Source organism: Anser brachyrhynchus, assembly GCF_964034855.1.
Source record: "Anser brachyrhynchus genome assembly, chromosome: 21".
In the NCBI taxonomy this organism is placed as follows: domain Eukaryota; kingdom Metazoa; phylum Chordata; class Aves; order Anseriformes; family Anatidae; genus Anser; species Anser brachyrhynchus.
The window spans coordinates 8,356,672-8,378,757 of NC_137714.1; the positions used below are offsets into that span (position 1 = coordinate 8,356,672).

At 49.7% G+C, this 22,086-nt stretch overlaps 1 protein-coding gene across 4 annotated transcripts in view; it reads right to left on the bottom strand.

Annotated features, from left to right (window-relative positions):
* MEGF6 (multiple EGF like domains 6) overlaps nucleotides 1-22,086 on the bottom strand; it is a 78,198-nt gene that overhangs the window by 52,105 nt on the left and 4,007 nt on the right. The window contains exons 1-3 of one of the 4 annotated variants that reach the window (XM_080564614.1): nucleotides 8,622-8,653; nucleotides 8,403-8,506; nucleotides 7,993-8,097 (exon numbers count right to left, since the gene is read on the bottom strand). In XM_080564614.1, coding sequence (XP_080420740.1) covers nucleotides 7,993-8,097; nucleotides 8,403-8,436 — 139 coding nt within the window. In that variant the 5' untranslated portion in view covers nucleotides 8,437-8,506; nucleotides 8,622-8,653. Of the gene's footprint in view, nucleotides 1-7,992; nucleotides 8,199-8,402; nucleotides 8,507-8,621; nucleotides 8,654-14,356; nucleotides 14,462-20,508; nucleotides 20,619-22,086 lie in introns of those variants that run through there. The other 3 variants (XM_080564611.1, XM_080564615.1, XM_080564612.1) reach the window with 3 other exon arrangements.

Genomic DNA, 22,086 nt, shown 5'->3' on the forward strand with positions numbered 1-22,086 from the left:
TGCCACGTGCGTGCAAATAAATCCAACGGGAAACCTCTTACAAGACTTCCATTAAAATTACCTGTTATTATGTAGTCTCAGATTATCAGAGACTCAAGATTATCAGAGTCTCAGGTTATCAGAAATTTGCTTCAGAGGGTGATAGCACCATGAGTAAAACAGTGCAAGAAGGCTGGTGGAGGAGGAAGGGAAGAGGGGATGTGGTGCACACCACGTGGATAAAGGCTGAAATTGGGATTTGTTGTTCTTTCACGCCTTGATCAGTGATCTTAATAAAGAAACATCATCGTATTAGCTAATTTACATGTTTTTTGCTATTTTAGTTCCACTTTGACATTAAATCACCAAACGGAGGCAGGCGGGGGTGCTGGGCCCCAGAGGGCAGGACAAGGCCGAAGGCAGCAGCGGTGCCCATCCTGCCCCACTAAGGGTGCTGCGCTGCAGCATTTGGAAGCTCGCTTTGATGCCTTTTACTAGGAAAAGCTTGAAATTAAATACTGATAGCAGCAGGTATTCCTGCTCTTTATGAGAATCCCTAAGTCATTTTAAGGAAATCAGAATTCAGGCACATCTGGTATTTCATTTACAGGGGTCACACACTCCCACATGAAAGAAAAAAAACATCTTAAGCTGATAACAACAACAACAAAAACCAACACTTTTCCATCTGCCTCTGGGCTAAGAGACCATTAACGTTCACAGCCTATTGTCAGGGGACTTTACAACATCTTGTGGAAGGCCCTGAAGGAAGCTGAAACCAGGAGAGGCCCCAGTTGGCTTTCTCTTGAACAAGGGCTGCCCCTTCCCTGCATAGCAGCGAACACACCACAAAGTCACGTTTCCCAGTTCTGAAGCCCACCTATAGCCACGTTCTTGGGAAGAAGATCAGGGAACACGACCCTCAATAGAAGGAGGAATGTCTTTGTGCATCATCCTTATGGCCCGTAAAAAGCAAGCGCATGGCCGACCACACAAACCACCTCAGCTATGAGCTGTGGTAGCACAATGCCAGCATCAGGCTGGGCTGCACCTCCCCAGCAGAAAAATGATTTTGAGTCTTTCAGAAACCATCAGTCCTTCTCGACAGCCCTGCGAGACGCCTGCTGCTGCCTGGGAGAAGCGTTGGCGCTGGGAGAGCACCGGGGCTGCAGGATTTGTGGTGTGGCTGGAACTGCTGCACACCGCTGCCTAGTGAGAAACACTGTCAGTGCCTTTTCCCATCATCTTTTTTTTTTTTTTTAAAGAAGACTTTTAACTACCTAATTATTTATTTTTGCAGAGGGAAATTTTCCATTTCCTGACCGTTTCAGAATCCAAGACCTGCCTTTTTCCTCTTCAACACCTACCACCGCAAGCGAGCACGAGCTGACATCAGAGAACTTTGCTGTAAAAGGCAGGTCGGACCAGTGGAAGACTGGACCCAGGACATGGAGCCTCACGGACAGATCCCTTCCTTCACTGCTCAGTTCTCACCACTGCTGCAGAAAAAGCAGCTGAGGGAGCCCCTGCTTCAGGAGGACAGAGCTGCTTCTGGTGGGAGGGCATTGAGGGTGGGAAAGGCGAGTTGCAAAACACAAGGACATAACCAGACATGTAGAAAAGAGAAATTGTAAGGATATTTTATGTCATTTCCCATCTTCCAGAATGTCCTTAGCAGATTCTCATCCTAACCCAACTAGGCATCTATAAACTCAGTCTTTTTCCCCGGGTTATACCGAGTGCTCAGATGAGCTCAGCCTGCCTCCTCCTGATCCACAAGATGTAGAGATGTAATAAAACACCCATGGCAGACAGCACCTCCGGGAAATCTGGGAAATCACAGCCTTTCAAGAGAAGATGCCTGATGAGATCCGCTGTGGTCTGCAGGGAGCAGATTATCTTTCACAACTCTGTAGCTTCCTGTAGAGCCCGATTAAAACTGATGCCATGTACGTATTGCTATGGCAATCTACTGCAACCAATTGTGATCTCATTTCACAAAATGACTCCTTGTTTCCTTGTTGCCCCTGTTTTTCTGCCATCAAGTTTTGCAGAAAACAGGAAGCTTGACCTTGCCTGCAGAAAATCTCTCCAGAGCATCTCATGCCTTCAGAACCCGCGGCCAGGAGGAGTCCGACACACTAATAGATAAAACGGCCCCGCAGATGACATAACCACCGAGCAGGAAGCTAAACAGTTGGAGGCCAAACTGCATTTTTGACCTCTTTGTAAGAACAAACCCATGTTACCTACAGTCATTAGTGTGGTAATGCAGCAGAAATGGCTGGCGGGCCACAGAACTGCGGACCCTGCCACCATCACCGCAGTGTCACAGCAGGAGCAGCCTGGCACCCCGGCAGGCACCTCGGCAGCCTGCACTCCACAGGTCAGCCAAAAGCAATCGGCAGACCAAAGGCTACAGCCGAAAAAACAGGTTACAAACGTGCCTGCTTCAGCCCCACATGGTGAGGTTGGGCTCAGTACAGCTCCTGGGGAGACTCAGCTCAGGCTCACCTGCTCATTTCACACGGAATTACAACCGAAATACATCTTTAAGCAGAGATAACATAGCTTGACTGACACCTGCAGGTTGTTGCTGCTGTCCTCGGTCACCCTGCTCCTGCCACCTGCGAGGCCTGAGGACACCCAGCAGGCAGGGCGGCTGGGTTTTCCTCTGTCGGAAACCAGGGCATAGCCACTTTCATTAAAAAGACAGCAGGAAAAGAAAAACCAGAAAGTTGCAAAGGCAAGCTCCCCGGGAGCACAGAGGGTGAGCCTGTGCCCAGGGCTCACAGCCGTGCTGCGTCTCTCTGTGCCTGGGAGAGCATCTCTGGAGACACCGGAGTTAGGCAAACGACCGTGCTCGCCCAGGAACACCGCGTCTCTTTGCTACAAGGAGAGAGGGGCAAACCTCATCTCATGGAGACTCAAAACAATGCCTGTGACCTCTTCATCCTCCTAATTCCTAAAAGCAGCCGTATGTCATCTGGCTGTGTCTCAGAGCGTGAAAACCCTTCAGTGCTCCCAGGAACATCTGCTTAAAGGAGGAAATAAATAATAGAACAAAAAAACAAAAAATGTCCTGATAATCATCCCTGTCACCAGCTAATGGCCGAGAAACCCATCTTCCAGGAACAGATTTACTCGTCCTCAAGAAAAAAAGAGAAATGAAGTAGCGAAGGGCTCGCCGGATCCCTCCTTCCCCCGGAATGCGTGTAAATACCTGTCAGATTAGCATGAATTATTTCTTTTAGGTTGTGCAAATGCTCTGGAAGAGGGAACATCTGCAAGAGATAATAACTCTGCAGATCTGCAAGTACTTCCACGCACATAATGAGCGGTGCCATGTATCTTCCCCACAGCCTCCAGTAAGGGGTGAAAAAGATTTTCATCAAATATTCTTACTCCACTCAGAACAAACAGATTTACTTATCTTGATGTCTCAATGATTCTCTGTTTCCTTAGCTTCCTGCCCCCTACAAGACACCCGCAGCCCCACAGACGATCTCCTTCTGCCAGTTCCTGTCACTGGGGTCTTTTCTACTTTTTCTACTTTTCTACTGGGGTCTTTTCTCTCTACTACTTCACCCCTTTCACTTGCAGCTTAAATCTTTAAAAAGTGGTGTTGGTTTTGCGCAATTTCTCCTGTCTTTGGGCACGTGGTAACCCCAGCCCACCTGTTTTGGCAAGTTTCCACTTTGTTTTCCTGAATGTCCTCAGAAGACTGAGCACTGTTCACCCAGGCTCGTTTCTTCCAAAGGCTGCCTCGTGCTTTGAGGACCTTCTCCCACCGAGTCAGAGGCAACAGTCTGCCTCGTCTCTGCGAGAGTAACGTTAGACTCTCAAGCTCTGCCATAAAACCTTACTTTTCCTCTTGGACTATAAATACCTCTCTATAATGGAGAGAATTTTTCTCTGACACTTTATATCATGGATGCAATATAAAAATATACTGCTCTTGGCAGGCTTTGCAAGACTTCCCTTTGGGAGCTCAGCAAATGGGCTGGTGTTTGATGATTTTTTTTCCACTCCAAGGCCAAAGCTGCATTTCATGGAAAGACAGCGAGATGACTCCCATGGGAAAGAACCTATATTCCTGTTCTGGAGGAGCTGAAGAGACTTCCTTCAAAGTTTCCAGATCTTTGAAGTGACCTCAGCTCCATGAGATCACGTCTGTGCTTGCCAAGGCTGAGTACGAAGGTGCGAACGCCGGCAGCAGCTCTCTCCTGCTCTCCTGCCAGGCTCTGCGCCGTCTCCAGCCGCACATCCCCTCGGTGCTCCGCAGGCTACATCAAGCCCCGTTACATCTCCTGCTCCAGAGCAAAGCCACCAGGAGAGGCCAGTCTGACAGCTACGTGCCTGATAAGGCAAGGCAATCAGGGAGCTGAACCCCAGGCCCATGCTGGGCTTGCACGTCGCCTCCCCACCAGCACGTCCTGTAACCCTGCCGCTCTGACCTCTCCAGCTCGAACTCCGTGGTGTACCTACTGCACGAGCCCCTCTGCCTGCGATGCTCACTGCACTTTTAGCCTGCTTGTGGCTTTAACAGTTGTTATACACAAACCGACCTGTGGAACTCACTATCCTGGAACATCAAATCAACACTAACGTTTCTTTCTCCCAGACACCTGTAGTTACACCGAAGATAAATCAGGATAAAGAAACCAAAGTGCTGTTCTCACAATTGGTAGAGAATCATTCCCTTTACCATAACCATTCCTGATCTGTAATATTGCACCCACAAATGACAATTCTGTTTGTTTGGTTTTTTCCCCTGTAAATACAAGCAAAATATAGATGCCTCTGTTTTTAACAGTACTGCAAAATGAATGTAGTCAAGAGAATTTCAAGGAAAATGCTTTCTGGGAACTAACTAGGTGCATTTTTAATTCACCTGAACTCCAGATATCATGAGCTTATAAATGTATCATGCCCAAAGTCCCCAGTCAATTCAAACCAGAAATATCCTAAGTGATGCCTGTTAAGACCTGAGGGTTTTTTTTCCCAACTTCTCAGTTATTAGATTTGGTCTTTCCCCACGAGGAGGATATAGTACTTATAAATCTCTGTCGAGCCCTAACAGTGCAAACAACATAAGCCCCACAATTTATGCTTAAAAACAAGCAGAAACCAGAACCACTACCTCTCATATAGTGTTTCCCTAAGAACACATGATAGCTATTTTTTAAGACACTATTATACACGAACATAAATAATGCAAATTTAACCATAAATGCAACACAAACAGAAGTATCCACCGACGGTTTATCTGCTGAATATCCCTTCTTTGGGTAATTCATTTTTGCTTCTGGGCAAAATGGTCCAAACCCAGTGATTTGACAGATCCTGTGATGAGCTCATCATAATAACTAACTCGTGCAGTCTCACAGGGCACTTACATTAAGCTCCTCCAGCTGCTGGCTTTGTCGGGCAGGACTGCTTAAGAGGCTGACAGAAGATAACGTGAATTACAGTGGGATTTCGAAGTATGACTTACGGCCTTTTTTTTAAAGCCAAAAGCTTTAAAGAAAACTGCATTGAGCGGACACTGATAATGACCTGGCAAAGAATGCTCAGCTGGGCAGCTGAGACTCAACAAAGTATTTTCAGGAGCAACAATGATAAAGGAGAAGGCTCTGCTACCAAAGTAAGAAATGAAAGCTACAGGCACTGGAAGAAGTCGTTTGACACTCAGATGTTTCACTAATTGGCTTTAAACTTACTCATATGAATAAGAAGCTCCAAGAGCCACACTCTTTGTTTTTAGGGAATCCTAAACCAAGCATCTTCCAAAGCTCTGCAGTGTTGACTGTCAGCTACTCCTTCCAGCAAACATCCATTTTTTGGCTGGAACAGAGTCAGAAGTGATGAAATAACCCAAAGATGATTGCATTCTCAAGTTAAAAAAGGTTAGAACCAGAATGCTCAGCTCTGACAGGTCAACAGACCCCGTCTTTCCAGGCACTTTGCAGACTTCTAGTCATATGTGACCCTAATGCAAACTGTACCTCGTTTTTTGGGGCTTGCTCACTCAGCTACTAGCGCACAATGGGCAGTGCACATTTTGTTCTGAAGAACTGGAGAGTCCCTGGGAAAAAATAATCTTCTCCTAGTCTCTTTGTCTCAATATAATTAAGGTCAATACTACAAAGTGGCCGAGGGGGGAAGCACTTTGTAAAGTTCTCAAGAGCTGCAGTAGCATTTATAGTACAAGATTGTCTATGTAAAACTGTTGATTACTGATCTCATTATTTAGATTTCATGACAAAAGCCACTTCTGTTCCCAGATGCATAATAGGTGTCAAGAGTAAAAACCTTGAAAAATACATGGAAAAAGTTACAATAACAAATGGCTTGTTTATGCCATAATTGGTATTAGGCAATTAATGGTGGGATGAAACACCACATTGCTTCTGAAAACAAAAAGCAATACTGTTTAAAGAACGTTTAATGAGCACGTTTTATGTTGTCCTCAGCAAGTTTACTGCCAAGCCACAAAAGACATTTATACACACTTCCTTTTGTCTCTAATGAAAGGGTCATTGCTACTTGTTTCTTACTAAATTCACAAGTTTAAAAAAAAAAAAGCCAAATGTAATGTTTTAAACTTGAAATTCATTCAGCTTCTCAAAGAAGCTGTTGTTTAAGTTCAACAATGTTTTTTAGGCACAGACCCTCACAGCGCTGTGCAGACTATGAGAATCACAGGGGCAAACCCAACACCTCCATGCAGAAAGATGTGTTCAGGGCCCGCCTGCCACAGAGACCTATTGTACAGCTCTGAGACGCAGATACTCCAAGATTTTGACATTCTAAAACGTCCACTATTAATGGGGTGAGATCTGAGTGACTGGAAAAAATGAAGGCGGAAATAGTGTATTTATTTACTGGGAGCAAGTCTTCGGCTGTGCAAGTCAGGGGAGTTTCCCAGACAGCGTCGGAGGGAGATGATGCCTAAATCATTTTAACCTGGCTAAATTACTCGATCTGCTGTCTCCCCAAACCTATTTTCTACATCTGTTTCTCCTACACGTGTCAAACATCACCAGTCTCTGCTGTGACATTAAAACAGATCTCCAGTGTGTTTTGTTTTTTTTAATCGAAGCCAACGCGCCGCACGAGAAGGGTTCTGCATTTCCAGCTACGGAAGGTTTCAGCACTGCGGAATGGGAAGCGGTGGTACAAACATCCCCAAAGGCTTTCCTTTCCAGAGCCCAGCGTCCTTGTTTCCTCATCTCCTGCAACGTGACAGCAGGAGCACCACGCAGCAACCCAGACAGCTTCAGCACCGCATGAGCGTCGGTCTGAGCCAGATCAACCCGAGTGGAAGTTCAACAAAGGACAAAGGTGTTCAGAGTAGTAGAAAAAATGCAGCAAAATAAGTCGGTGGCATTGTTTCCTTTCTAATGAACCAATTTTGTAGGTCTGGAAAACTGACCTCACAGACCATTTCAAGAATTTCTGTCTGGAAAATAAATGCAGGAAGGAATGAACTTCAAAAGACTTAGAAAACATAATATTCACAGAACTAAATAAATGCACTATGGAGATGTATCAGACAAAAAGCACAAAATCTCACATGAGTCTCAGATTCCTTCCGATTAAAATCGTGCATACAGTATGAATATCCTCATGATGAACTTATCGCTAAATATGCTATGATGCATTCTGTATTCATACTGTCTACATCATTTAGTGTCCTCTTTTTAACCACTTACATTCTTGAATTTAAAAATATGCATTTTTAAAGAACATATCCTGTTATACTAGAGACAGCAAAGTGAAAAGCCATGTCTTATTCTCACGTAAGTGCAAAAACATCCCTGGCATTCTTTCACTTAAATCCTTGGAGTTTTCTAGGGATTCGTTTTACAAGTTAAATGTAGAATATAATTTTCCAGGCGAGTTTACCAAGGCAAATCATAACTGAGCTCCTGAACAAATAGAAATCAAAATACATTATTTGACTTTTCCCTGTGTGGCTGGTTTGGGCTACACAAGACCATCACTTACCAGTTAAAGAGAAGCCTTGTATCATCTGAGATACCAGAAGATTGTGAGAATTCAAGCTTCTCACGATGAAAATGTACAGTAGAGGAAGCAGTGGACAATTTGCAGCTGGTGAAAAGAGGTATCCTCTAATTACATGCATCTGGCATCCATTATCTCAGCATCTGCTGTACTGAAATCCAATATGCCTCACAAAACACAATGGTATGCTGAGGAAAGGCACAATATCGCCTGGATTCTCTTTAACAGCTCAAGACCCACCCTTCCTCTTTATCCACTGCACGCTGCATTGTTAACACAGCAAAAGGAACCCAGCGTCCTACCGATCAGCTGCCTTTATTACAGCAGACGGTATTATTTTGGCCCTTTGATCTCTGACAATCAGATTAGGACCATGAACCAGCACCACTGACCTCCATTATCAATGATTCGAAACAGCTCCTGCATGCAAAAGCCAAGAACTGGCTTGGATCCCTGGTAACGTCCTATCCACTCCTTAAGCACACCACTTAAATCTCTTAAAAAAAAAAAAAAAAAAAAACCTATTTCAGTCTTCAAAGCATGGGCTATTCTACTTCTTTGTTGTCACTGTTTATTTGTATTAGCATGGGACATATGGACTGGATTCCCACCTCAAATCAGTGACGCAGGTTTTCAGCCTCTCCTGCTTACAAAAGCTCTTTGAGAGGCCTGGGACGAAGGCACCTGAAAAAGGCAAACTTCAGGTGAAAAGCATCAGAAATCATCTCCTGTGTGAAACTACAGATGGCCACTGACCGCATGCAGGGAGAGCTGGAGCAGCCTGGTGCTCTGTGTGGGTACAGGCGAGGCAAAAGTCAGCAGCTATGGGTCCGACTGCATCCCAAGAGCTGCAGGACGCTCGGCTTTTCAGCTCATCTGCCAGAACAGACGGCAAGAACACCACAAACGTGCTGCATTGCCAAAGCTCAGCAGCGCAGGAGCGTGCTGGAGAGCCAGCCACGCAGGAGGGAGCCGGTCTGGGCTCCCTGGCACCCACGGCAGGGCTGCCTGCTGCTCCGGTGCTGCCTGCAGGACTTCCAGACTCGGCTGGGGTTTTATTTGCCGGAGTGAGGGGGGCAGAAAGACAGTTAATGTGCACTCACATACACCAAACTAGAAACACCTGTTGGCGTTCAAAAACAGTTTTTTGGCTGGCTCGTAGAGACCTGGGGTCTAGCAGGTGTCCTTGCAGCCGATGGGAATGTAAAGGGGGTTACAGAGGCCCCGTGAGCACTAAATTATGCAAGAAAAAACGTCTGCACAGCCATACACAGCACACGTGTCCGCGTGAGCAGGTTTAACCACAAGAAACTGAAGTGCCATAAAATTAAGCACGTCTGGGAGGAAATCAACCCAGCGAGGACTGGAAAATCTCAGCCCCGAACAGCCCCGGCAGGTCGGGTGCTCCCTACGGCTGCTGCTGCCCCCGGCGCTGCCCGGACCCCGGCCCTGTCCTGCCAGCTGGACCCGGCCCCGCGGCCCCAAGAACAAAGGAGCTGCACGGGCACGAGCTCGCGGTGTCCCGGGCTCAGCCTCTGAACTCCGGGTCAGGGACTCGCCGGTCTATTTTCAGAGATACCATTTCTCGTGTGAGTTTTGTAACAAACTTGGCAGCGAAGAGCGATCGTAACAACCCCTTCTTCTGGCTGGTGCTACCCTCGACGTGTTTGTGGGGGTTGCCAATGGAAGATTTTCCTCCTCAGTTATCAGATGACTTAGTCTGGTGAAAGGCTGCACAGAACAGCAAGCTTCAGCTCCAGTTAAAAGAAAAAAAAAAAAACAAAAAACTTCGGAGGACAACAGGAATGCGCAAAGCATCCAAGCACTTGAATTTGGAGCGAGGGTATACGGAAAGTGTCCTCCCTTTCTCACATAACTCTCATTAATTACACTTCTGGAGCTGCAGTCCTCAGAGCATCTTCCTGCAAAAAAAGTATTTGCTATGACTGGAATCTCAAAAGAGATGTTTCTTGAATTATTACTTGAATTACGCTGTAACACTGAGACCATACAGAAGAGGAGAGCGAAGATTGAAATGCAACAAATGAAGCAAAATTAAAACCCCTGGCTGCAGTAGAGATAAGGAGCTCCAGAAACTAGTTAAGAGATGTTATCGGCTATTGCAGAGCACAGCTTTTAAAAAAGGCCTCGGAGAAGGCAACACATAATGAATAGAAAAATGCTTTTTCCAACCTTTCCAAAACCAGAAATTGAAAGCATAACACACTGAAGATTTACGACAGACCGTGCTGCATATTTAAGCATAAGTTAATTCTAAAAATTCCAGGAAGGTTTGCAGCAACGCTTTTCTTTCCTGCTTCTCCCTTCATCCCTAACACCGCTCACCAGACCCATCTCCTTGTGCCCGCGGCCACTTTCTCTAGTTTTGTCCCCTGCACAATACCCAGTGTACTTCAGAGGACAGCCTCCCTCCTCCAAAAACAAACCGGTGCAGTTGCATTTCCTTACCCACATCCTTACTAAACTTCTCCACTTGCCCTCCTTCCCGGTAAAAGCCTGCGGGGCTCTGAACAGGTCTGCAAGGAGCCCTGCAAGGACATTTTGGGCTCTGACCTGCAGATCCTGCCAAAAAGCACACGCTGGCATCCAAATCTGCTGAAAATATCTCAAGAAACGGTAAAGAAAAGCTTTTTAAGAACCCCAGGTCAGAGCTCACGATTTGCACAAATTTGTGAGATTTTAAAACTCGGTATTTCATAGAGCCTGAGCTTCTCTCGGTCCCCATCACCTGCAGTGGGGAATACAGACTTGCTCCTGCGCCTTTTTAACGCAGTAATAAAGATCTACATGAAAATTTCAAACTGTTGCAGTGCCAATGGAATGATTCCTCCTTCCTTTATTTGCCAAAAATCTCAGCATAGCACCACAAGTCATCTAAAGGACTCGAGCCGTGCATTTTCTTTCACCCAATATAATCACCCCTTATAAACGATAATGAAATCCTTAATTCTCAAGTTCAAAGTAAAGGCCTGACCCAACCCAGGGAGAGCTTGAACAGAACAAAGCAAGCCGCATCCTGAACTCACGCCAGCCTTTAGGATGTCAGTCTCTTCCACCAGCCGTCCCCTTTCACCCACCACCAGGTTCCTTCACACAAACCTGTCGGTGACGCTTTTGCCGCATCTCTCATGGGCAGAGCCACACAGCTTTAAACGTGACGGAGCACATCCAAAGGGCTTTTTGCTGCACTCTAGTTAACCTTTAGAAACTCCAGCCATATAAACCAAGAACATATTCCCAGTGCTGTGCATCTGCACAGGGTTTGAAAGCAGCAGCAGGCAGCGCTGTGGGAAGCTTCCCACGGGCACGAGGGCAGCACCAGGAACCCTGCGCGCCGGCACCAGCCCGGCCCGCGGCTCCAGCACGCTTTCCTTTTTCTTCAAAACTCACTCCACAGAATTGATTTTTTATTTTTTTTTTAACCGAATAAACCCCTGCACAACCTTGGCTCGCTTCCTCTCGCTGACTTTTTCAAAGAGCCCGGCGCTACCTGCGTGCCAGCTGTTAAATACCTCGCCTTTGGCCGATGGACAAGCAGATAGCGCAGGACGAGCGGAGCTTTGCACAAGCTGCCCTTGTTCCGCGGCCTTTCTGAGCCAGCCAGAGAAGTGATCCCAGCCAGGCATCACTGCACAGCGGGGCTGCGGGCTCGAGAAAGCTGCCCTGGGCTCAGGCACTTCTCCCCTCCCAGCAGCAAGCCAGACCTGCGAACCAGCAGGGTGTTTGCAAGGAAAAGTATCTCGGCTTCGTGGCTGCTGGAGAAGGGCTCTGCCTCATTTAGCCTGGCTGTCATTAACAGCGGAATCTGTCCAATAAATTGACGGCCAAGGAACAATTGCTGCTATTTGACCTCACAGACGGATTTTAAATTGGCCTCGTGAACTGTGAAACTATGAAACATCAAACACAGGCTCTTGCTGTTGTTCCAAACGTGGCGCTGGGAGCTGCTTGGGCTCGAGAGTCACGCGAGCTGGAGCACGAGTCGGTGCGCGCACACGCCGAGGTGAGGTACCGCAGAGAAAGAGTGCCCAGACGGTCCCTCGTCCCGCAGCTCGGGGGACAGGGAAGGACAGCTCCTCGCCCCCCAGGTCGGGCTGGCCCCGTGCTGCCAGCCAGGGTAAACAGCGGGTGGCCGCGGCCCCAGGCTGGCCAGCAAAAACATCTTATGATAAGGGCCTGTTCGGGACGGGGAACGTCCTGCTTTTTAAGCAAACATTCCTGTATTTCTTTCCAGAAAAGAAGCGATACCATTAGGATCAGACACAGATTGCTGGGAGACGAATGACAAGAGCTTGGTTCACCCAGGGCTGACTCGTGCTGTGTTCGCCGAGCAGCCTCCAAAGCCTCCGGACCACATCCAGACTCACTCGAGTCAAATGCTAACCAGCTCCATTTGGGGGAAGCATTTCTCAAGAAGATAATACGTATCAAGAAGATAATCCCACCTGTGCCTGGCACCGCAGAACTGCCGATGCGAGCTCCAGAGCACTGGGGTGGCCCCGTCCCGTTCCCATCCCTGCTGCCGAGCAGCCCTGCAGAAGCCCACGGCAGAGGCAGAGCATCCCGAGCATGCCGGCCCCACATCCTGCTGTTGTCCTCCCTTTCTGCCTCAAAAAGCTTTGGAGGACAGTAAAACCTAATCCCCGGCCTTCCAAGTCTGACCTAAAGGACTGACTTCAGGCTCCTCCTCCAAGGGGGGCAACGTTTCTAAACCCGCAGACGTCTTGTATTCCTCTCCCAAAAGAGCCGGTCCTTTCCCTTTTAAAGAAAATGTTTGGGGGTCTCAGAAATGTGTTCCTTATTTTCAAAGCTGCAACCAATTATAATTGTGGGAACTGCTGAACATTTCCAAATGCGAAAATGTTTTTTACCTCTCAGGTTCTGTACAGGAAGACATCTGATGTTTATTTTATTAATTCGTGTGACAGAAGCTATGACAAAAAAAATGCAGGGACAATTTAAGGACTGTTTGCTTCCTGGAAAACCCCGCAATGTCTCCTTCACGTGTGCAAACCTGAACCTAAGCAGTACGGGACCATGTACATGAAAATCAGCCGTGCTCCAATCCTCTGCAGGTCAAAGGAAGAGAGAGAAGCCGTGCTTTAAGTCCTGGCTTTAAACTGAAGATAGGAGAGTGTCACCGGGTGGATAAATCATTTGGACTCACACTGCTATTATGTCTGCGGTTTGACTGTTTTAGAAACAAAGCAAAACAGCAAAACAAACAAAAAAATATTTTTAGACGAAGCAGTCTCCTTTTCATCTCAGCTGAACTCATTGAATGGAAACCACTGCCGCCGACACCGCCCCGGGCAGCGAGGGCACAGAGCACGAGCACCAAGGCACAGCGGCCCCAGGGGCAGGAGCTGTGTACATGGGCTCAGGATGGCTTTTTTTTTGGGGGGGGGTCATCACCGAACTGGGGGCTGGTGCCACCACCGGGCATGGCTGGGGCAGATAACCATCGCACACAAACCCACACATGGTGCCTTGGGGTCTGCTGCAAGCACGCAGCTTGAGCTTGGTTAACAACGCAGAGCAAGGGGTGGAGGCAGCCCAAAGCCAACAGTATCGAGGAGGTTTGGGCCAACCTACGGTTTGCAGCTGATTGAGAGAATCCTCTTTCTTTGTAGGCTTTGTCTAAATGAGACTTTCGGGCCTTTTAAGCACCTCTGAGTTGGCGCTGCCCCGAGGCGGGGGCTTTGGGCAGGGCCCCCCAGCCCTCCTCGGCAGGAGTCCAGCTCCTGCGGCACGCAGACACATCCCGCTTAGTGGTCGCTTGCCATGCAGATGTTCTGCTACCAGATCAGAACATCTCTGAGTTACCAAACGTAAGAAACTCAATGGACTGCGAGAGGAATTCGTGTATTGCACAAACATTAATTAAATAAAGCTTAGTGGCTCCCAAGTAGACCTAACCAAAGATATAACCGTGCAGTTGGTCAGAGCGCAGCTATTTTCCCCCCTGCTGTGGCAGCCCTTTGCTGGGCTCACTCGGACTGAGTTTCTGTTTGAGCCGAGGTGAATCGGCTTCCTCCTGGCCCCCGGCACAGCCCCTGCTGAGGGCAGCCCGCTGCCAAGGGCGGCACGGAGCGATGGGGCTGTGCTTCACAGCCAGGCCTGATAAGCGTTTCCTTTCCAAACATCCAAACTCCCCAAACTTTACAAACAGTGGCCAAAGAAAGTAGAGGGAAGATTATTGGAGTTTGACAGATAAAAACAATGGCCAGTAAGGATAAAAAAAAAAATATCGGGGCATCCCTCATTCTTTATCCTCTCCACTTCCGACCCAAAATCAAAGGAAGAACTCGAAAAGCCGACTCACCGAACTGGCAGCGAGGGCCCTGGAAGCCAGCGGGGCAGTGGCAGAGCTGCGATGAGCCCTCGACGCAATTCCCACCATTGAAACAAACTCCGGCACTGCAGGCAGCTGCAAGGAGGGAGAGAGAGAAAAATTCTGGAGATCAGGATCAGAAGTGCTCATACGCTAAAAAAAGCCCGCGCGCTGACCGAGTTCCCAAAGCCCTGCAGCAAACCTGAATAATTACAAAAGTCCCACTGAACATTTTTGAGGGGCATCTGTTCTAAAACCTCGCGCAGAGGTGCCATAGGAAGGGAAACAGCTCCCACCCCAGGGCCAGCGCTGGCTGGCTTTCAGCCGAGCACGAAATTAATCTCGCGCCTGTCTCCTCCTTACCTCGCTGGGGCGTTCTGCAGAGTAAGTAATGCATTCAGAGCACAACGAAGCTGTCAGATGGAAAGCGCAATAAAACCTCCACTTGGTACCTCGCTTGGTCGAGGCGGCTGGAGGCAGGGAGCTCGCCTCCCTCCCCAGCCCCTGCTGCCAGCCGAGCCACTCGCTGAAACAACTGGCTTACAAATTTATTTTATTTTAAGCTATTCTCAAAAACCAGCCCGGTGGTGGGCTGGATGAAAGAGCACTTGCATCGGAATGGACACTGCCCCATATCTTGCGGTGGGCAGGCAGCGATACAGCTAATTAACCTTCTCATCAAGGCTCAGATTATTTCTGCCCCCGAGAGCCAGAGATCAAACGTGCAATTAACTCGCTGGCTCCCCGGCGCACGCTTCGTCCTGCCTGCACGGTGATGTGCGCCCACAGCTGCTCTCCAGCAGCCAACAGACCTCACTTTCTCCCTCCTAAAACAACGCAATTCCAGCCAGCAAGTGGGTAAAATCGTCAGGAAAATGGCTCATGAGGAATCGTACCCAACCTTGTAACAGCAATGATAACTCGCTTTGAAACTGGAGGCGTCCTTAAGGAAAACAAAAAGCACCAGAAGCCGCTTTCCATTCCTGCAGAGCTGGCCGTCCAGACGTGGTGTCACCTTTTGAGTGGACCAGAGAATGAAACGGAGCTAAACTGTAAGGAAGCCCGAGCAGCCACATTTCTCTGTTCTCACCAAGTGAAGTGTGAAATGTACACAGAGAGAGAGAATGCTCAATTAGGCTTTTGAAATCCACCTTTTCAAACCATCCCAATAAAGCCACAAACAGGGACAAGTTTTCCCAATGAAACACGCGTCTTAAAACTCGTGAAACGCAGCAAACATTTTGTATTTCCCCCTAGAAAGTGCTCATCTCAGAAGTGCTTTTAACAAACGGTGCCACGTGCGCCGTGCTTTGTCGCAGTGTAAGGACGCAGCACAACGCCTCCCTTTTGAAGTCTGCTTAAAGGTTGGACAATGCAATTTTCTCTGTTCACAGACCTGCTGTGCTGCTGGCCAGCTTCTCTGGTGTTTTTTTTTTTCCTATACCCCGTCTTCTCCTTCCCCTTTTCACCGCAGGGTGCCCGTGTGCTGTGCCGGCACTGGGGCCGTGGCGGTGCCGCCGGTGCAGCCCCGGCAGGGACGCGGCGCTGCTGCCAGCCCTGTCACGGTCACCTGCTTCGAGGCCCTCGTGTCCTGGAGATCCAGAGCCCGTAATTATTTCAAGTAGCTGAAGTTACAAAAGACAGACCTGGCAACCCTCAGCCTGTTGGCTCAGAAACACAAATTTACTAGAAAGAGCAGAGCGCACGCAGCTGAGACGGAGGTGGAGGGAGCCAGGCGCAGCCTTCTGGGGCTCCGTGCTGATGTCCCGGCTCCAGCCCTGCATGCCATCCTTACGGAGATGCAAAGGGTGAAGAACATCTTTCAGGGTTTCGCTGTATAAGAAAAAATTGCAGGACATCTTACGCAGAGCGCAGAGCCCTGCGGGCTCCTGGCTGCTCTCATCCCACGTCTGCAGCTCCTCGCACAAAATTCACGTGCGAGGTGAAACCTCTGCAGTGGTCAGCCCTTGGGCAGGACCTTGGGACGTGTTTACACAGCTCACACCACAACGCAATCAGCCGCAGCCTACCCTGCATGGAAAGCTAATAACCGCATTACCAGATTTCCCACTATTCTCATTGCCCCACATATCAAATATTGGTGCTGTTTTTTCCTACAGAAACACAGTTGACTTCCTAATTTCCCCCCTGTGCTAAATCTCAACATTGTCTTGTGCAACACTTTCCGTCTGGTTAGCACTGATTACGGTTTTGGCAACGTTTCGGTGAATATTACATTCCATACATTTGCACTTTTGCTACCCACACACACGCCCTTGCTACGCAGACACACACCTATTCTAACGACGTGTGCTCTGTCGCTTCTTTTACTTTCTCAAAGCCAAGCGAGCAGACGGCGTTCTCATGAGAAGCCCTGGGGACACCCGACCGCTGTGAAGCCACCAGACGAGCGGCCCCACGAGGGAAGGCTGACAGAGCTCGGGGTTATTCGTTTCTAACACGCCAAAGCAAAACAGATGAAAGGCTGAGGGACCTCCTGGTTAAACCGACTGGATCGGGCTGGCTTCCTCCATATCGTATCTTACATTTATGCCAGAGAAATCAGCAGTAACGCTGGCTTCTCTCCTTACTCCCCACGTGCTGCTCATCTTTCTGTTAAACCCTCTGTGCTTGGTGATACGTTGCCACGGGATCAAACAGGAGCTCGCTTTCTCCTTGCACATTCAGTGCCATTACTGTGCAGCCACGGGGTGCAGGGTGGACGTTGGCGGTTTGCAGACAGCCCTCGCTCCCCGTTGTTATTGGGGGTGCACAGGAGGGCCGGGGTGGGTGCAGCTCCTGCAACACCTCCGCCTCCTTCCGAGTCCCCTTCCCGCCGACACCTGAACTGCCCGGGCTCTGCACCTTGGCTGCATTACAGATAAAATACTTAAGCCTCGGTCTTGGCTTTTTTAAGAACCTGATGATTTTTCAAATCCCTCCTCCTCCAAAAAAGATTATTTACTAATACAAAGGCAGCATTGAAGTCCACACACTCACCTACCCGAACTAATGAGACAGTGACGAAATGTCGCTTCAGAAAGCCAGTTATCTCCTGACCTAATGCTTTAGCCACTTTTCATAGCCGTGCAGCCCCAGGTACCGAGGTGACCCCATACCAAACAGGCTGCCCGGCTGGTGCAGTTCACTGCAAGCTGGGAAACCACCACCAGCCCCTGCCCCGCTGCGCTGTGCCGTGCCTGGTATCACACACGCTTCCCAGGGTGTTTCCTCCTACACGGCAAGGCAGAGAGCACTCACAGCAATGAGCCTGTCATTGGCTCTTCCCGCGTCCAGCTGTGCTCCAAAACCGCAGCTTTTTAGCTCACTCTCCACATCTGCAAGAAGCACAATCCTAAGTTTTCTTTCCTTCTTTCTTGCCTCATCGCTATTAGAAATAATGAAGTGATCAAACCGCACATCAAGGCTCTTTAGTTTTCCCTGACTCCTTCACCTTAATCGCCGAAAAATGAGACTTCAGGCAGTGAATCCCAGCCTGGCTCCACGGTGCCCATTTGCTGGCACTGCTCAGCCCATCACGGCAGTCTTGCAAGGCTCACAGCACAACCGGGGATAAGATATATTCGCTGGAATGGTTCCACCTCACGGCATCCGACCGCTGCAATTGCATTGTCAGCAGTGATTCCCACCGCCGTGCTGCTGGAGCACCACCAGTGATCTCTGGAGGCGTGTAGGAAAGGCCACAAATCCCGCTGACAAAATTTGGCACAACCTCGCCGCCCTTCGCTACAGCAGCGAGCGCAGGCGGGCCTGTGGCTGCTGCTCACAGCACCGATCCGCTAACAGCACCGAATCCGCTAACGCAAATAACACCCTGGTTGTGTTTGCCTGCCTCAGCACTTCACCGATCTTTACTGACTCATTTCCTCAGCCAGCCCTTCCTACGCTCTCTTCGGGCCCAGAGGAAGATGTCCCCGTGCTCGCACCGAGGCCCGGCCACCAGCAGGAAAATCCATCACGCCCCCGCCAGCGCCGAGCCCCTCGGACGGGAGATCTGCTGGCACAGAAACCAGATCCCCAGGACGGGCTGTGGATCACGGCAGCGGATCCCAGCCCCAGGAGCCAGGCAGGACCCGGGGCACAACCACGGATTCCCAGTGAGGCTCGGCCGGGGCCGTTCGCCCCAGCCCAGCCCCGGTGCGTCGGGCTGTCTGGAAGCGCGCAACTCGGGAGGTGATGCAGGGCGATGCTGCAGGAGCTTCCCACCCTGGGCAGCCTCTGGAGGAGCCCCAGGCTGTGCAGAGGGCCACAGAGACGAGCTCCCTACGGCATATATTGCACCTGAGGTGCGTGAATGCCCCTGCTTTTGTCCGGGGAACTTAGGCTCGCCTGTCGCACCAGCAGCATGAAATGGGTACGGAGAGTCCCGGGATTTAATCCCCACGTGTGCTGGAGCTCCCCTGGCTCCTGTTTGCAGGAGCCTGCTCCGAGCAGCTTTACTGCCTTTTCCCTGCTTCCTTCCTGCTGGGATCCCTCGCTTCCCCTGCAGGAAAACCGCTACGCAGCCACCGTTCGGGGTTCACCTGAGGTTGTTATCTGCTCGCTGACGGCACGTCGCTTGGCACCGCAGCGCTTCCTTCGGCACAGCGGGGCTGGGTTACGGGCTTTTCAACAGGAAGAACGAAGACTGGCTTGCTAGACACTTTTTTTTTTTTTTAACTTTTTCTTCAAGCATCAAAGTGTGAGGAAGGTGCAGGCAGCCCACCTGCAGAACGAAGGGCAGCCAGCACAGGAGCCATTTTCCTATATTGTATGTCAATTACAATCAAAACCACTTCTACAATGGGGCTGGAAACTGCTAGCTTTCGTCCCCCTGATGGCAAGGCAGGTCGGATCCCAAGTGCTTTGTTGGTTTCCCTGCCTATTACTTGAAACGAAATCTGCTCGTCTGTGGTGTGAGCTGGAGAGCACCTCCAGAGCCTGACCCCGACTCGCAGAGCTCTGTTCTGCGCCAGGGAACGCATGAGATTCTGCCTTGACAGTGACGTCTGTCTACACGTACACCTAGACAAACCTTGGTCTGATTCAGAGGAAGATTTTGTTTGGCTTTCAACTTCTCAAGAGCGATGTCTGGAGTTAAATATTGCCCAGCTGGAGGCAGCTGCAGTGCTGCAGGGAGGCGGGAGCAGCGCTGCCCCCCTCTCACCCACCAAGCCCTGCAGCCCCAGTGGGAGGCAGGGATACGGCCCACGAGGATAATGCTGCCTCTGTCTTCAACAACAGCAACACAGAATCGTCACATATACGAATATTTGCATATCCATAGCCTGACTCATGCAAATCTGAATACACACGGCAGCTTCCCCGCACAGCTGGGAGGTAAATGCTTCCGCGCCTGCTTTGCAGAGAATTACACCAGAGCAAACGCTGCAGAGCAGAAAAGCCAACAGAATCCCAAAGTCCTGAGTTCTGTGTCTTTGCCTCAAATCTTATTCACGCCATCCTTTCACCCACGCTGGCAGCTCGCTTCCTGCTCCGAGGCTGATGCTGCGGCACCCGTGCTGGCCCCCCCGGGCCTGAACGCTCACCTTTCGGCTAAAGCAGCGGGCAGACGGAGGGGAAGGAGTGCAGGGACCTCCACCCTCTGGCAGGAGGCTTTCAAGCTCTGTCAGTCTTCAAAGCAGCAGAAACGGGACCTGGCACACAAGCCTCTCGAAACGCTGAGCGAGAGCAACCGGGGGCAGAGGAGCCCTCGCCACGCAGTCACAAGGGCAGCAATTACGGGGCTGGATAGCGAAAAGTCCACTCAGGACTTGGATCGTAGCTTTCCAGAGCTTCTGCCAACGGCACCACTTAAATCACCACTTTGGGCTTTAAATGTTTAATAGCGTTTGGCAGCCGGATAAATGAACGCACCTCTGAAAACCCTGTCATGCTGCAAGGGGGAAATTCTGCAGAAACGGAAAGCAAACACGGGGCTTGCTGGGGAGCCAGAGGAAAATCTGACACACAACTCAAATACACAAAAAGTAAAAAAAAACACAAACAAACAACAACAAAAAGTTCCTTTTAAAGACATTGTTGCAGCACTTCCTGGAGGCACGGGACTTGAAATGAGCATCCTCAGCCAAAAGGACACCGCTGACGGCACCGCGAGCCGCAGCAGAGCCGCTGGTACTTACGGTACAGGCAGCCGGCATCGCCTGCGAGCTGGGACCACCCCGGGCAGCACTTGTACGCCGTCTGGTACTGCAGCTGGTACACCTGCCTGTAGCCCGTGTAGTACACGGTCCTGAAACAGAACAGACACGGCCCAGACAGCATTAATTCCTGCAGAACGGGGGGCTGCAGGCAACAGAGGTCGTAGCTCTGACTGGGGCAGGAAAGCAGGGATTGATCTGGAACATAAATAAATAAAAGCGACACTTTTTTCCCCCCCCCCGGAATTCTGCTGTTGTGTGTATGTGAAAATCGAAACAGAGATAAAACTTTTGAAGCTGAATTTTAAAAAGCTTCTTTGGCAGAACATGAAAACTGCTCCACCAAAGCAAATCAGACAAACAACAACAAATATTTGGCACAGCAGATGTGCTGTACATGTCCACCGAAAATATTTATCCTAACTCATTCTCGTTGTTTGGTTTTGTCTGAATGTTGCTACAAACAGAGCAAAACAACGGTGAACCATCGATTCCCGCGAAGGAAACCTTCGGCTCCCCTTCTGTGCCAACCAGCATATGGAAGCACAGCTGAGGAAAATGAAAGCAGATACCAATTTTTGTACAAGCTGTCGACAAATTACAAAGGAAATGCTCATGTTCCAGAAGCAGCTGAGAAAGCAACTCGCAGTCACCGGGGCAGCAGAGCAGCTCAGCACCAGGACCGGGTCCATGCGGATGCCCTCGGCAGCAGGAGCCAGCTCCCGGCACAGCGTGGGGCTGTTAGCACCGTGGCACCGAGTGCCAAAAGGGACAAGAGAGCTCTCGGGGCTGGGGCAGAGCTGGTGGGATCGGGGAAAATGGGATCCAGAAGAACTGCACGGCAGCCAGCAGCCTCTTTCACCTGCCCTGCATAAGCTGAGGAATGATGAGGAAACGGCGTTGCAAGAGTCTGGAGAAAGAACAGCAATACTGACCACTGCGTTTTTGTATCCTCAATAATTCCCTTGTTTCCTATTTACATCAGGAGAAAGTGGGTAAAGGAACATGTTCCCCAGCTCTGCCATTGCTACCTACGAGAACACTAGTAGATTTAGGTCAAGAGGGCTGAAAGAAAAAATATTCTTCACTTGTCTTCCAGGAGAAAAACATGATAAACCACAGGCTCTCTAAAACCAGTCTTTGTCAGAAATAAGGAATATGAGAAACAAAAATGAGTGCCCTCGTGGTAACACGAAGCTCCTACTGGGTCCTCTTTGTCCTGTCCCTCGTGGGACAAGGAACTGGGTTATCCGGTGTGCAGGAAGGGAATTTTCTCACCCTTTCAGGTCTAACGCGACCCGGTGAGGTCGCAGAGCTCAGGACGAGCCCTGGGCTGCTTTCTGCTCCCGGCAGCACCCGAACGACCTCACCTCCACGGCCTTGGTGAGCTCCACCTGACACGTTCACCCCCGGGGGTTCTCAAGGAACTGCAAATATTTTGACAACCCCGGCTGCCTGCGGGTATCTGGATGCTGTGGGCTGGAAAGAACCACAGAGCAGATAAAGTATCTTCGACGTTTCTCTTTTCCTTTGTGTTTTCAGGAGTCCCTGGCACAGACA